This window comes from Lithobates pipiens, unplaced genomic scaffold, assembly GCF_037356315.1.
Source record: "Lithobates pipiens isolate NorthernLeopardFrog02 unplaced genomic scaffold, aLitPip1_a1.2 Scaffold_13, whole genome shotgun sequence".
Lineage (NCBI taxonomy): Eukaryota > Metazoa > Chordata > Amphibia > Anura > Ranidae > Lithobates > Lithobates pipiens.
This window is the reverse complement of record NW_027507718.1, coordinates 50,852,004-50,864,707: the sequence shown is the minus strand read 5'-3', so window position 1 is coordinate 50,864,707 and position 12,704 is coordinate 50,852,004. Positions and strand designations below refer to the sequence as shown.

The following is a 12,704-nucleotide window of genomic DNA, read 5'->3' as shown; positions in this document are numbered from 1 at the left end:
ATTTATTGGATTTTTCTAATAACAAAAAGTAGAAAATATCATTTTTTTTCAAAATGTGCGGTCTTTTTCCATTTATATCGCAAAAAATAAAAATCGCAGAGGCAATCAAATACCATCAAAAGAAAGCTCTATTTGTGGGAAGAAAAGGACGCAAATTTTGTTTGGGTACAACATTGTATGACCGCGCAATTACCAGTTAAAGCAGCGCAGTGCCAAATTGTAAAAAGACCTCTGGTCATTTACCAGCAAAATGGTCCGGTCTGAAAGTGGTTAAACAAGCTTCTAGGGAGGAGCAGGACTTTCAGTTGCAAGAATGGGATGGATTGTTCTTCCATGAGCAAAGAGTTTTTGTACCCTCAAGTTTGTGCCAGTCAACCTTAAATTTATGCCACGACCATTCCTTGGCAGATCCGTAAGACTTTGGAGCTGTCAGTCACAATGATCCTTCTGGTGGCCAAGCCTTAGACTTGATTGTCAGAATTATGTGAGGAGCTGTGCGATTTTTATCCGGAGCTTGGGGTTTGTTAACCTCCCTGGCAGTATGATTATTTCAGATTTTAGGTGCTGAAAGCAGTACAATTATTTTGCATGGAAATTTGGCGTTTTATATTGTAGTCCTGTAATTCTTAGGAATAACAACCTTAAATCTGTCCAAACCAGAGTCTAGTAGACATCCCGGGTATGATAAAGTTTGAAAAATGAAATCATAAATTATAATATAATAAATAACTATAAAGAATTATACCAAATAATAATATAATAATAATAAAAATGATTCAATAATGTAATCAAATCAAAAACACTGAAATATGCTCAGTTGCAGAAATGTCACTGTCATTACTTTTCAGTGTTTGATGACTGATCTCCCCAAAAATCGATATCGCTCAATTCTGCGAGTGATTCTAATTTATTATCACTGTTTTCTAGCTGGTCTAAAACCACTTTTGCTGTAAAGGGACAGTTTTGGTTGCTACGGACAATCTCCAGTTTCCAGGCAGAAAGAACAGTTTTTATAATATAAAACTACATGCAGGGCACTGGGCAGACCACTAGGGACAAAGGGGATGTGAAATAATTACATACTGCAATGTAATCTGTAAGATTACATTATACTGTATGTAATGTGTGTGTTTCACTTTTTGAATTTGGCGCCGTTCTCCATCCCCATGCGTCGCAATGTTCGCAGGGAACGGAGCTTGCACAGCCGGGAGACATCGCTGGATCCAGGGGATAGGGTAAGAAAACTCAGGGTTACCGCTAATGGTACTGGATTTTCACCCCGAGACAGACTCGGGAATAGCGCCAGGGGGGTTAAGGCCCTTGCCCATTCCTAGCAAGCTCTGGGAAATGATTAACATGGACTTCATTGTCGAGCTCCCACCTTCTGAAAGCTTTACCACTATTTTTGTTATAGTTGATAGGCTATCCAAAATGGCACACTTTATACCAAGGATTGGAACGCCGTCTGCTTTAGAAACTCTACAAGTTTTTGTCAAGGAGGTAGTACAGGGTTCCTCGGAGTATAACTTCTGACCGAGGAGTATAGTTTATGTCCAAATTTTGGAAAGAACTTTGTAAAGCGCTTAAAATTGAGATGTGGTTATCTTCAGCATATCACCCCCAGACGAATGGTCAGACAGAACGTACAAACCAGACCCTAGAACAATATCTTTGGTGTTTTTCTTCATTTACACAGGATGACTTGGCTCCGCTTCTTCCTCTAGCAGAATTCGCCTACAATGATTCTGTCCACTCAGCCACAGGTCAAACGCCATTCTTTGCAAACTTCGGATGCAACCCCTCTTTTTTACCTGATGCAGTTTTTGATTCTTCTCTTCCAGCAGTCCAGGAGCGACTGATGTTTCTACGAACCAACAATAAAATTCTACAGGTAGCTATTGCCAAGACCCAACAGGACAACAAAAAATTATTTGATAGAGAAGGGGTGATCTGGCTCTTAAACCCAGGGACAAGGTTTGGTTATCAACCACTAATTTGAAAATGGATTTTCCTTCCAAAAAAACTGGCTTCCAAGTACATTGGCTCATTTGTAAAGAGAAAATAAATCCAACAGCTTATAAACTTATGCTTCCAGAATAGTATAAGATTCATCCGGTTTTTCATGTATTTTTACTAAAGCCTACTGTACCAGATCCCTTTCCTGGCTGTAATCCCAGCCCTCCAGCACCAATTATGATTCATGACGAAGAAGAGTATGAAATTGAGCCCGTTATAGATTGTAGGAAGAGGGATGGCCGCATTCAGTATTTGATCAAATGGAAAGGGTACTGTCTTGAGGAGAGTTCGTGGGAACCAGAAGACAATGTCCATGCTCCAAGGCTAATAAGTATGTTTTTTCAAAGCTATCCTGCAAAGATGTCTCAGATGGGCACTCGGAGGCTGCCCATTAGGGGGGGGAAATGTAAGGTAAACCGGACCTCCACCACTAAAAGGCCAGTGCCTAAAAGGCCAGTGCCTCGGCTTGTTCCTTTACTCTGATTACCTGGTATCATGACTTTGGCTTGTTTACTGGACTTGATCTGCCTGCTGATTTGGTGCCACATTGCCCAGCTGTTCCCGACCCTGGCCTGCCCTTTGGACTTGGGCTGATTCTGTCCCCTGCTGCCTGGTTGTTGCTGACTGCTGCTCTTCTCCTGGTTCTGCTCCTGTCCTTGCTCTGGTGCCAAGCTGCTTCTACTTCCTGCTCCAAGGACCGTGACTGCCAGCTCTACCCACCTACAGAGGGGACATCACCAGCCAGCTACCCGGTACTCGTGCCACTCCTTGCCTTTACACTTTCTGTTTCCATGATCAGGAGTGTAGGCGAGAGGAGCAAGGGAGGTCTCCATCACATTCCAGTCTCCACCAGGTATGTGATAGTAGGGTGAGTGAGTTGTGCTGTAAGATTTATTTTACCCTTGTGTAATCAGGGTTGATTTAATTGTTTAAAGGGGCGTTCTGGCTGCAATGTGTTTTTTTTTAAAGTCAGCAGCTACAACCACTGTAGCTGCTGACTTTTAATAAGGACACTTACCTGTCCAGCGAGCCCGTGATGTCGCCCCCCCCCAGGCTGATCAGTCCATCGGATCGGCTGCCGGGGCCTCCATCTTAACTAAGGGAAACAGGCAGTGGAGCCTTGCGGCTTCACTGCCCATTTCCTACTGCGCATACCCGAGTCACGCCGCACTTTGTGAATGGCCCCATTGTTTTCTGGGACACACACATGTCCCAGAAGGCAACGGGGCCACTCGCCGAAGAGGAGGAAGAGCCGCAGAAGAGGAAGAGGCAGATTAGGAAGACTGCCTAGCAACAAAAATTCAATTTTTTTTTCAATTTTTTTTAAGATTATTAATGTAATTTTTTTTGTTTAGGGTGGCCCTCCACTTTAATATAAAATACAAAAAAAAGCTAACATACAAAGGTGAAGGAAGAGGACAGGGGTGGGTCTGTGCAACCTTGTCGGTGCCACACAGCTGCTGGTGAAAATGTTTCCTGTTGGGCCTGTACATGTACTTTGCATTCTCATCCAACCTTGTAGAGGGTACGATAATACTAGCTTGTATTCTAGACTAACTCTTATCACTACAGAGCAAGTTCAGAGCATTACAGAGCAATTTGAAAAAACAAACAAAAGCATTCAGTGACCTACTGTAAGGTAAACTGGATCTCCAGCACTGGAGCATAGCACACATGCTCATATTTCCAAGCGAAGGACCAAGGTTAGATGTGCTGGTCCATGTTATCACACACATGCTTTTTGTCCCCTGCTCTGGTGCCAAGCTGCTTCTGTATCTTGTTCTAAGGACTGCAACTAATAGCTCTACCCACTTGAAAAGTGGACATCAACAGCCAGTTCTCGTGCCATGCCTGGCCTTCACACTCCATCTCCACGAGGAGTGTTGGACGGGAGGTGCAAGAGGCCTCCACAACACTCCAGTCGTCACCAGGTGCGTGATAACTACTATCGCTATTTAGCAAACACTACAGTTTTGCGCACATTAGAAATTTCACTAATGTGTTCTGTCTAAACTACACCCATACCTCTATGCAGGATCAGTAGTTGGGCAGTGGAATAGTACTTCCTTCGTAAATTTCTGTCTCTCTGCCTAATGCCACACCCTTCAAGCAGGTTGAATTTGATTGGTGGCAGTGGTAAACGTTTTAGTACTGTTTTTTAACATCAATACAGTACATCTGTATGAGTTGTCAAGGAGAGTTTACCACCATCACCAGCAGGTACATTTCAGGATCCCCAGATTACAAGCAAAAGGGAGTATACTTGACTGGTACAGTACACATATGCATCTTGGGGTTTAATTTTCAGTTTTGATTGGCATGTACCTTTCACTGGGTAAGATTGTTTCCCACCATAATATTTAAAGCAAAATGGACGGCCGTTTCCGGGGGAGGAGTCTGTGATGGTGCGTGTCAGCACCTAGCGTCCAGGTGTGCTCCATGGCCCCCACCGTCCGGAGAATGCCGCTGAGTGCGGCTCCCTGCTAATCCCCCCCTGCCGGCCTCCTTGACTCGATCCTAACTCCCGCAGAAAACGAGGATTTTTCCCCCCTGCCTATCCTCCTACCTTCCCCCTCCGTCTCTCCCCCCCGGTCCGGGATAAGCATCAGCACTCCGGGCGACGATTCGGACCTTTAATGGAGTTCGTGGGGCTCCAGCGGGTGTACGGACGTGTGCCGGCGTGACCGGTCTACTGGAACAGCGGGCAGTGCAGGGCTGCGCTCTGGAAAACTCCGGTATACTTCGCTAACCCTCGGAAAGCCTGCTGTGAGTTCCGGACGCCACCTACTGGACAAAGCAAGATAAAGCTCCTAGGACTCAGGAAGGTATCGTATTGTATTGCACTGACAAAAAGGCAGAAATCTAATGAAGGTCAGTAAAAAAAAAATGGGGGCTGAATCTGAAAGAAAATGTTGAATAATTGAAGGCTAAATACATCATATAACTATAACAACAAGGTAAACCTCACTACAAAGTAAACGGTAAATGGTAAATGGACGGAAAAATTATAAAAAAAAGGTTAAAAATATATTGTACCATAATATCCGTTAAACAGGGGAATGCTTGGAAAATTTACCTGTAAGGGTCAATACATAAGCAGGAACATACAATTTCTGTGGCATAACATCAGTGCCAAGATAATTTGTAAATATAGTGATAAAACTATTTCTCAGCAGTCACGGGAGGCTGTCGATACCCCAGGACAATAAATAAATAAAAAAAAAAAAAAAAAAAAGGGGGAGAGAGAAGAGGGAAGAGGAACACACAAAATAATAGCAATAAAAGGTGTTCAACTATTGCTGAGCAAGATGAAGGGAAAATCAGCAAAAGCAGGGGCCACCCCAAAATCCCCACGCCGGAGCTTAGTAGCCAGTCCAGGTGCAATGAATAAATACGTTACACAGACGGCAGCCATAGAGAAGCAGCAAGTAGAAAAAGCTCAATTGCAATACACAAAAACTCAACAGACAGAAACTAGTGACAAAAGGGAAAGAGAAAAGAACAAAAAGGAGAAAAGAAAACATCAAGCGCTAAATAGCTCCGTACAGGATCTGGAAATATTGGCTGATGTCCCATTAGAAGAAGGACCAAGATTAACAACTGAATCAGATTGTATGGTTGAACCCTTAATAATTCAACAGATACAGCAGGATAACCTCCAGGTTTTGCCCACTAAAGAAGAGATGATCTCTATGTTTGCAGCTCTGGAAAATATGAAATACCATGAAAGCCGAAATGGAAAGACTACACAAAAACCTTGGTCACATACTTGAAAGGGTAGAAGAGGTGGAAAAAACAGTGGAAAAAGAAACGAAGATAATAAAGAACCTGGAAGCAGAAATACAAAACCTAAAAAAAAACCTGTTGGGGGAGCCCCTAATGGGCGTGATAACCACCTTGCCAATAGAAGGCGAGATGGGTGACGGCACCATTAAACAGAATTCCACCCTAGGGCCAAGGGATAATTGGAACGAGGGTGTTCCAGATAAAAGGTCCCAGACCAATGGGTCAACTATATATCTGGTGGGGGGACAGGGAGGGGGGAGAGCGGGGAGGGTTAAGGGGAGGAGGGAGGGGGGTAAAGGGAAGGGGGGGAGGGTTAAATCTGTTAACAACCACAGCTCCTTGAAAAAAATGATAGAAATTTTTTTAAGTACGTATAATGTCAGAAATCAAAATAGCAACATATAATGTTAGAGGAATGAATTCTCCAAAAAAAAGAAATAATATACTAAAGGAGATAGAGGGATACTCTGTGGATATCGTGTTTTTACAAGAAACGCACCTGACGTTGGATTTATGTATTAGATTAAACACACAGAAATATCCAACGTGGTATTACGCAGATACTCCAATAAGGGGCTCCAGGGGAGTGGCAATTGGGATCTCTAAAAAAGTTAAATGGAAAATGGAAGAAATAACAATAGATCCACAGGGGAGGTTTCTATTGGTAAAAGGATGTATAGAAAGAAATAGATATACATTAGTAAATATATACTGTCCCAATGAGGGCCCAAAAAAATACCTGAATAAAATCCTGAATAAATTAGATATACACAAACAGGGTCATATAATCCTGGGTGGGGATCTAAATTTTGCCATGGATCCGCATATAGATAGTACTTCACGGGTATGGTACATGAAATTAAACAACATAGAATCTTAAAAAAGAAGATGGCCCAGCAACAATTAATGGACACGTGGCGAATATTTAATATGGGGAAAAAAGATTACACATATTACTCCACAGTACACGACATGTATGTCAGATTGGACTATATACTCGTTGACCATGAATTATTAGAAAACATACTAGAAGCAAAAATAGGATCCATAACCCTTTCAGATCATGCACCGGTAATAATAAAATGAAAAGATCCAGGAAAAGAAGTTAGTAAAGGGATATGGAGACTTAATGAGTCCCTATTAGAAAACGTGGAAACAGAAAATATCCTCAAAAATGAAATTGAACAATATTTTTTATTGAATGATTCGGAAGAGATCCCAAGGGCTACTCTCTGGGAGGCCCATAAAGCTTTAATTAGGGGGAAATTAATCTCTATAGGGTACTGGAAAAAAAAAGAATATTTATTTATTTTATTTATTAGAACAAAAACATAAGTCTCATCTCGATAAAAGCATATACAAAGAAATAATACATAAACGTACCCAATTAAAAAACAGAATGGAACAAGAAGTAAGAAAAATCTATAAAAATGTAGTAAAAGAGAGATATATGTGGGGAAACAAGACGGGGAAACATTTGGCCAGATTGGTAAGAGATAAAAAAGCTATTAACTATATAGAAAAGATTAAGAACGCGAAAGGCGAAATAAAATATAGAACATCAGAAATAGCAGAAGCGTTTAAAACATATTACGGCGCCCTATATTCAATTAGGAGCAGGGAGACTGAAAGTCAAAAGGAGAATAGAAAAATCTAAATACAGGAATACCTGAAAGAAATAGACCTACCAAAAATAACTCCAGAGATGGCCAGAAACTTAGAAGACCCGATCACCCCAGAAGAAATAGAGAACGCAATAAAGGATATGCCCAATGGGAAAATCCCAGGACCAGATGGTTTTACCATCAGATATTATAAAAAATTTAAACAACAACTGGTCCCCCAGCTATGTAAATTTTGGAATAAACTGGTAGAGGATGAGTCCATGAGAAAAGAATCCTACTAGCAAATATTACCCTTATACCAAAACCCGGTAAAGATCCTTCGATCTGCTCTAATTATCGTCCAATAGCGTTGCTGAACACTGACACTAAACTATATGCAAAAGTATTAGCAACGGGGATAAAAAAACTACTCCCAGAAATGATTAATGGAGATCAAGTAGGGTTTGTCCCAGGAAGGGAGGGACGAGATAACAGCCTTCGAACGCTGTTACTAATGGGGAAGGATGGAGAAACTAAACCTCCAATGATATTGGTTTCGATTGATGCTGAAAAAGCCTTCGATCGAGTAGATTGGAGCTTTATCATGGAAACACTACAGACATACGGCTTTGGGCCAAAAATGATGAAATGGGTGAATAACTTATATAAGTATCCATCAGCCAGAGTGGGGGTTAATGGGAGTATGTCGTCTGCCTTTGATATGCATAACAGTACAAGACAGGGGTGTCCCCTTTCGCCGTTACTATATGTGATAGCTCTGGAACCCCTATTAGCAAAAATTCGAATTAATCCACTCATAGAAGGAATAACAATGGGGGGGAAGAACATAAAGTGGCGGCATATGCAGACGACATACTCCTATATATGACTAACCCCCAAACATCGTTATTAGGTCTGATAAAGGAGATTAAGGGGCCCTCTCTAATTTTAAAATAAATCCAATCAAAACTGTTATTCTGAATATCGGCTTAGACTCGCAAGAAGAAGAATTGACACGGCATAAATTCCCTTTTACATGGGAAAAAAAAGAAATAATATACTTAGGGATTAAAATAACAAAGTCAATTAAAGGGTTATATCAAGCTAATTATATCCCGCTAATAAATGAAATCAAGGAGTTACTCACAAGGATGAACAAAGGAACAATATCTTGGATGGGAAGAATTAATGTGCTGAAGATGGTGGTATTACCAAAAATTACATATAAAATGCAAATGCTTCCGATAAAAATACCAATTTGTTTTTTTAATATAATAAGAGCGTTATTCTTAAAATTTATATGGCAAAACAAAAAACCTAGGATAAAATATAATTTATTAACAAGGAAAAAAAAACGGGGAGGAATGGCACTACCAGATATACACAGATATCACTTAGCAATCACTATATCGAGATTGGTCGAATGGTCAAACTCAACCACTAAAAAGAAATGGGTAAAAATAGAGGAGATATTGATGGGGTCACAATTACAAAAAAATATTTGGATTCCACCAAAATTTAGAGCAATTAGTAGTAGGACACACGAAATCACACTAATGACACTGAAAAAATGGGACACAATACAAAGTAAAAACAAATGGCAACACAATTCACCCTTAATCCCTTTAGAGGGCACGAGCTTCTTTACACCAGGACACGACACTCCATTAGGGAAACAAATGAAGGACTTACAATTAAAAGACATTATAAGGGAAGGGAAGTTAATGCCAAAACTCGATTTAATGATGAGGCATAAATGGCAAAGGTTAAAAGATTGGGAATATCAGCAGATTCAGCACTTTGTGAACTCCATCCCAAAACCATTAAGAAATGAAAGTAGTTTAACACTAATGGAAAAACTATGTATAAGGAAATCAGTAGTTAAGCATTGTGTCTCACAGATATACGATGGCCTTTCTGAACTAGAGGGCCAAGGAAATATCCCACCTATATTCAAATGGGAGAAAGATCTTGGCTATAGAGTGGATGAGACCCAAATGATTAACTCGATATATGAGTCCATATATGATATAAGATCACTTGAAGTAAATTACAAATGTTTAATGAGATGGCACTTAACACCAGATAAATTACATCAAATTCATCCCTCAAACTCCTGTTGGAGAAAATGTAGTATACCAGGATCAATTTTTCACTTCTGGTGGGAATGCCCTGTAATAAATCAATACTGGAGTAAAATAATAGAATATATAGAGAAGATAACAGGGCAAAAGATATCTTTATCCCCAGGGGAGTGTTTGTTCTTGGGAGTAGAGGAAAAGATGAATAAGCAATCCAAAAGAAGAACAAGAAATTCATTAATACCCGTCCTACTCAATGCTGCAAAAGCCATAATACCAAAAAATTGGTTACAGGTGAAAGGACCCTCGATAAGAGAATGGATTCAAAAAATTGAATATATAAATAATATGGAGTATCTAAGAAAAATGGAGGAAGATAGAATGACACAATTCCGTAGAACATGGGAAAAATGGAGAATATTTAAAAAGACGAAGCATTATATACAAGCATTAATGGAATGAAGAGCTGTGGAGATAGGGAAGGTTAACAGATAATTAGAGAAGAGGGAAGGGTGGGGGTGGTATAACTGAATTAAATAAAGAATAAATTACTAGGATAAGGCAACAATTATATGAGGGCAAAGATAATTTAGGGAATGATAATTTTACTCATTGTTTTTTCTATTCTCTTTTTTTTCCTCGTAAAATGTATATGGTCTTCTCTTTTTAATGGATAAACATTAAACTGATATAAGGAATAACGAGAAGATTAAAAAAAAAAAAAAAAAGAGACAGTGAAAAGAAAAAGATACCTTGCCACAATGATGTTAACAACAAAGACTAGGATTCTGAGAGTCAAACTGATTAGAAATTACTAATAACAAGAATCCTACTGAGTGGCAAAAAAAAATAAAAAATTTAAAGCAATAAGGCTCTACTGTCTAAAGTGAGCAGGTTCAATAAAAACTTTGATAAGAGTCCCATTTCAGCAACGTTAACCTGAATCACTACACTCCAGACAAGCACTACTGTGAATTAGCATTGACATTTTTTCTTGGAGTTGTTGTAGATAAAAAAGTTATCATCATCACTGTACCTGAATGCTGTGTTGTTTGCACTTCGGGCTGCACCATGTGAGGATTTGTTTCAGTGGTCTCTTCTCTTTCTGCCAAAGCAGAGGTGCTTTTCAAGACAGGGAAGGAGGCAGATGGTGATGGCGATAGGACAAAAGTCTGAAAGGACACATCCCCTGTGAATAGATTAAATTAATTTTCTCATTTTTTTTTTATTTGTTATTCATATTTAAAGCAGGTTCCATTCTTGGAACACTCAAAAAAATTGCTTAGTACAAGTACTACTAAATTGCTTCATCTGTGACTGATCATTATGTCTCTTTTTAGAATGACACATACCATTTGGTCAGTACTTACCTGAACTGCATTTAACCATTGGTTTATGAGACTGCAAACTGTAAGTACATTTATCATCCATCTAACATATTGTTTTAAAAATGTAACCACAAGTGGAAATACTGAACAATGATCTTATATATATTTATAGATGTTGCATGATGTTCCTGCATGCTTAGGACTTGGAGCCGTGGGTTCAAATGTGTCAGTATTTCTAAAAAGGATGAAATGGCTATCTTATGCAGATGTTCTATGAAGAATTGCAAGCAACCTATTCAGTGAGAGATTTATTCAGAGTGAACCCTCATTGATTATCTATTTCAGAGCAAACATTGTAAACTTCAAGGCAGCAAGCCCTACAGAAACAAATTGATGAGCATTTTTCAAAAATAAGGCAAGCATCTTTGGGGTTTCTGGCTGTCTATGAGTAGGCTGATCATTTTTCTAGTAAAATCTTGGACTTTTTAGTCCACCTTGTCATAAAAACCATAAATTAGGATAATGCATGCCCCAGCTTAGATTATACAAATCTATTTACTAGTATCATACAATACTGAGTCTGCCTGGTCAACCAGTGCACTGTACTCTATTGTATTTAGAAAGTGTTTTTTAAAGGTACAGTTTTAAACCTGTACCTTTGTTCATGTAAATGATAAAACAGAGAAGAATAATATGCTCATAATATGTGCCCACTTTGAATTAAATCTGGTGAAGAGAAGAACAAACACCAATTAGTTATACAGATCATCCATATAAGTAACATACAAATGTTATGGGAGTGGTCATTTACAATAAATATATCAAGTATGTGTAAGTCATGCTGGAGGTTTTTGAACTAAGTAGTGAGCATGATTAAGGTGACCATACTGTACATTACTTGTATGTACGTTTCACCACATTTGTTTTTCAAGCTGACAGCTGAAAGAGATGACATTTTAGGAAGGCAAGTGTAATGTGAACCTGTCTATGGTTTATGCCCTTTAAGTTATTATTGGGTGCATTACATTAATTTAATATTTTCCCAATAAAAAAGTTAATGCAAAGTTTTTGTTTCGTTGAGTTGAGTCATGTTTTCTATCTTTTGTAAACAATTTAACAAAGCTTCATTGCGATTTTCTTTCAAGATCAAATCAATTTTAATTTGATCTGTTGTTTCTGGGCCCATTACTGGCGCTGGGCCCATAGGCCGGTGCTTACTCTGTTTATTTTGTAATCAGGTGCTGTGCTGGGACATATAGGGGTTGATTTACTGAAACTAGAAAGCGCAAAATCTGGTGCAGCTCTGCATAGAAACCAACAGACATGTGCAGAGTGAAATATTTTGTTTCGGAATTTAGTTTTCGTCCGAAAAATTAATTTATTTTGTTACTCACAAAATTCGTTTTTATTTATTTTGTTTTTCGTTCAAAAATTGCATTCGTCCAAAAATTCACATGAATTATGGTCGAATCTGTCTTTGAAGGCTTATGGTGTCTGTCGAATGTGTAAAGAAGATTCAACGGAGCTAGTATATACCATACTTTGTGTGAACTTTAGAACCCTATTAAAGTCTATGGGACTCCAACGTTCAAAATCGAAAGTACTAATTTTAAAGGCTAATAAGCAAGTTAACGGCTGTTTTTTCGGGAGCAGTGATTTTAATAATGATTAAAGTGAAACAATAAAAGTGTAATATTCCTTTAAATTTCGTACCTGGGGGGTGTCTGTAGTATGCCTGTGAAGGGGCGCATGTTTCCCATGCTTAGAACTGTCCCTGCACAAAGTGTCATTTCACAAGGAAAAAAAGTCCTTTAAAATCACTTATAATGAATTGTCGGCTCCCGTAATACAGAGAACACTCATTGAAAGTCATTGATAAAAAAAAATAA

At 39.0% G+C, this 12,704-nt stretch overlaps 1 protein-coding gene across 3 annotated transcripts in view; it reads right to left on the bottom strand.

Annotated features, from left to right (window-relative positions):
• LOC143974067 (uncharacterized) overlaps nucleotides 1–12,704 on the bottom strand; it is a 74,913-nt gene that overhangs the window by 44,634 nt on the left and 17,575 nt on the right. For 2 of the 3 annotated variants that reach the window (XM_077475093.1, XM_077475092.1), the window contains exon 2: nucleotides 10,524–10,676. In XM_077475093.1, the coding sequence (XP_077331219.1) occupies nucleotides 10,524–10,676 (153 nt within the window). The remainder of the gene's footprint in view (nucleotides 1–10,523; nucleotides 10,677–12,704) is intronic. The other variant, XM_077475094.1, reaches the window with a different exon arrangement.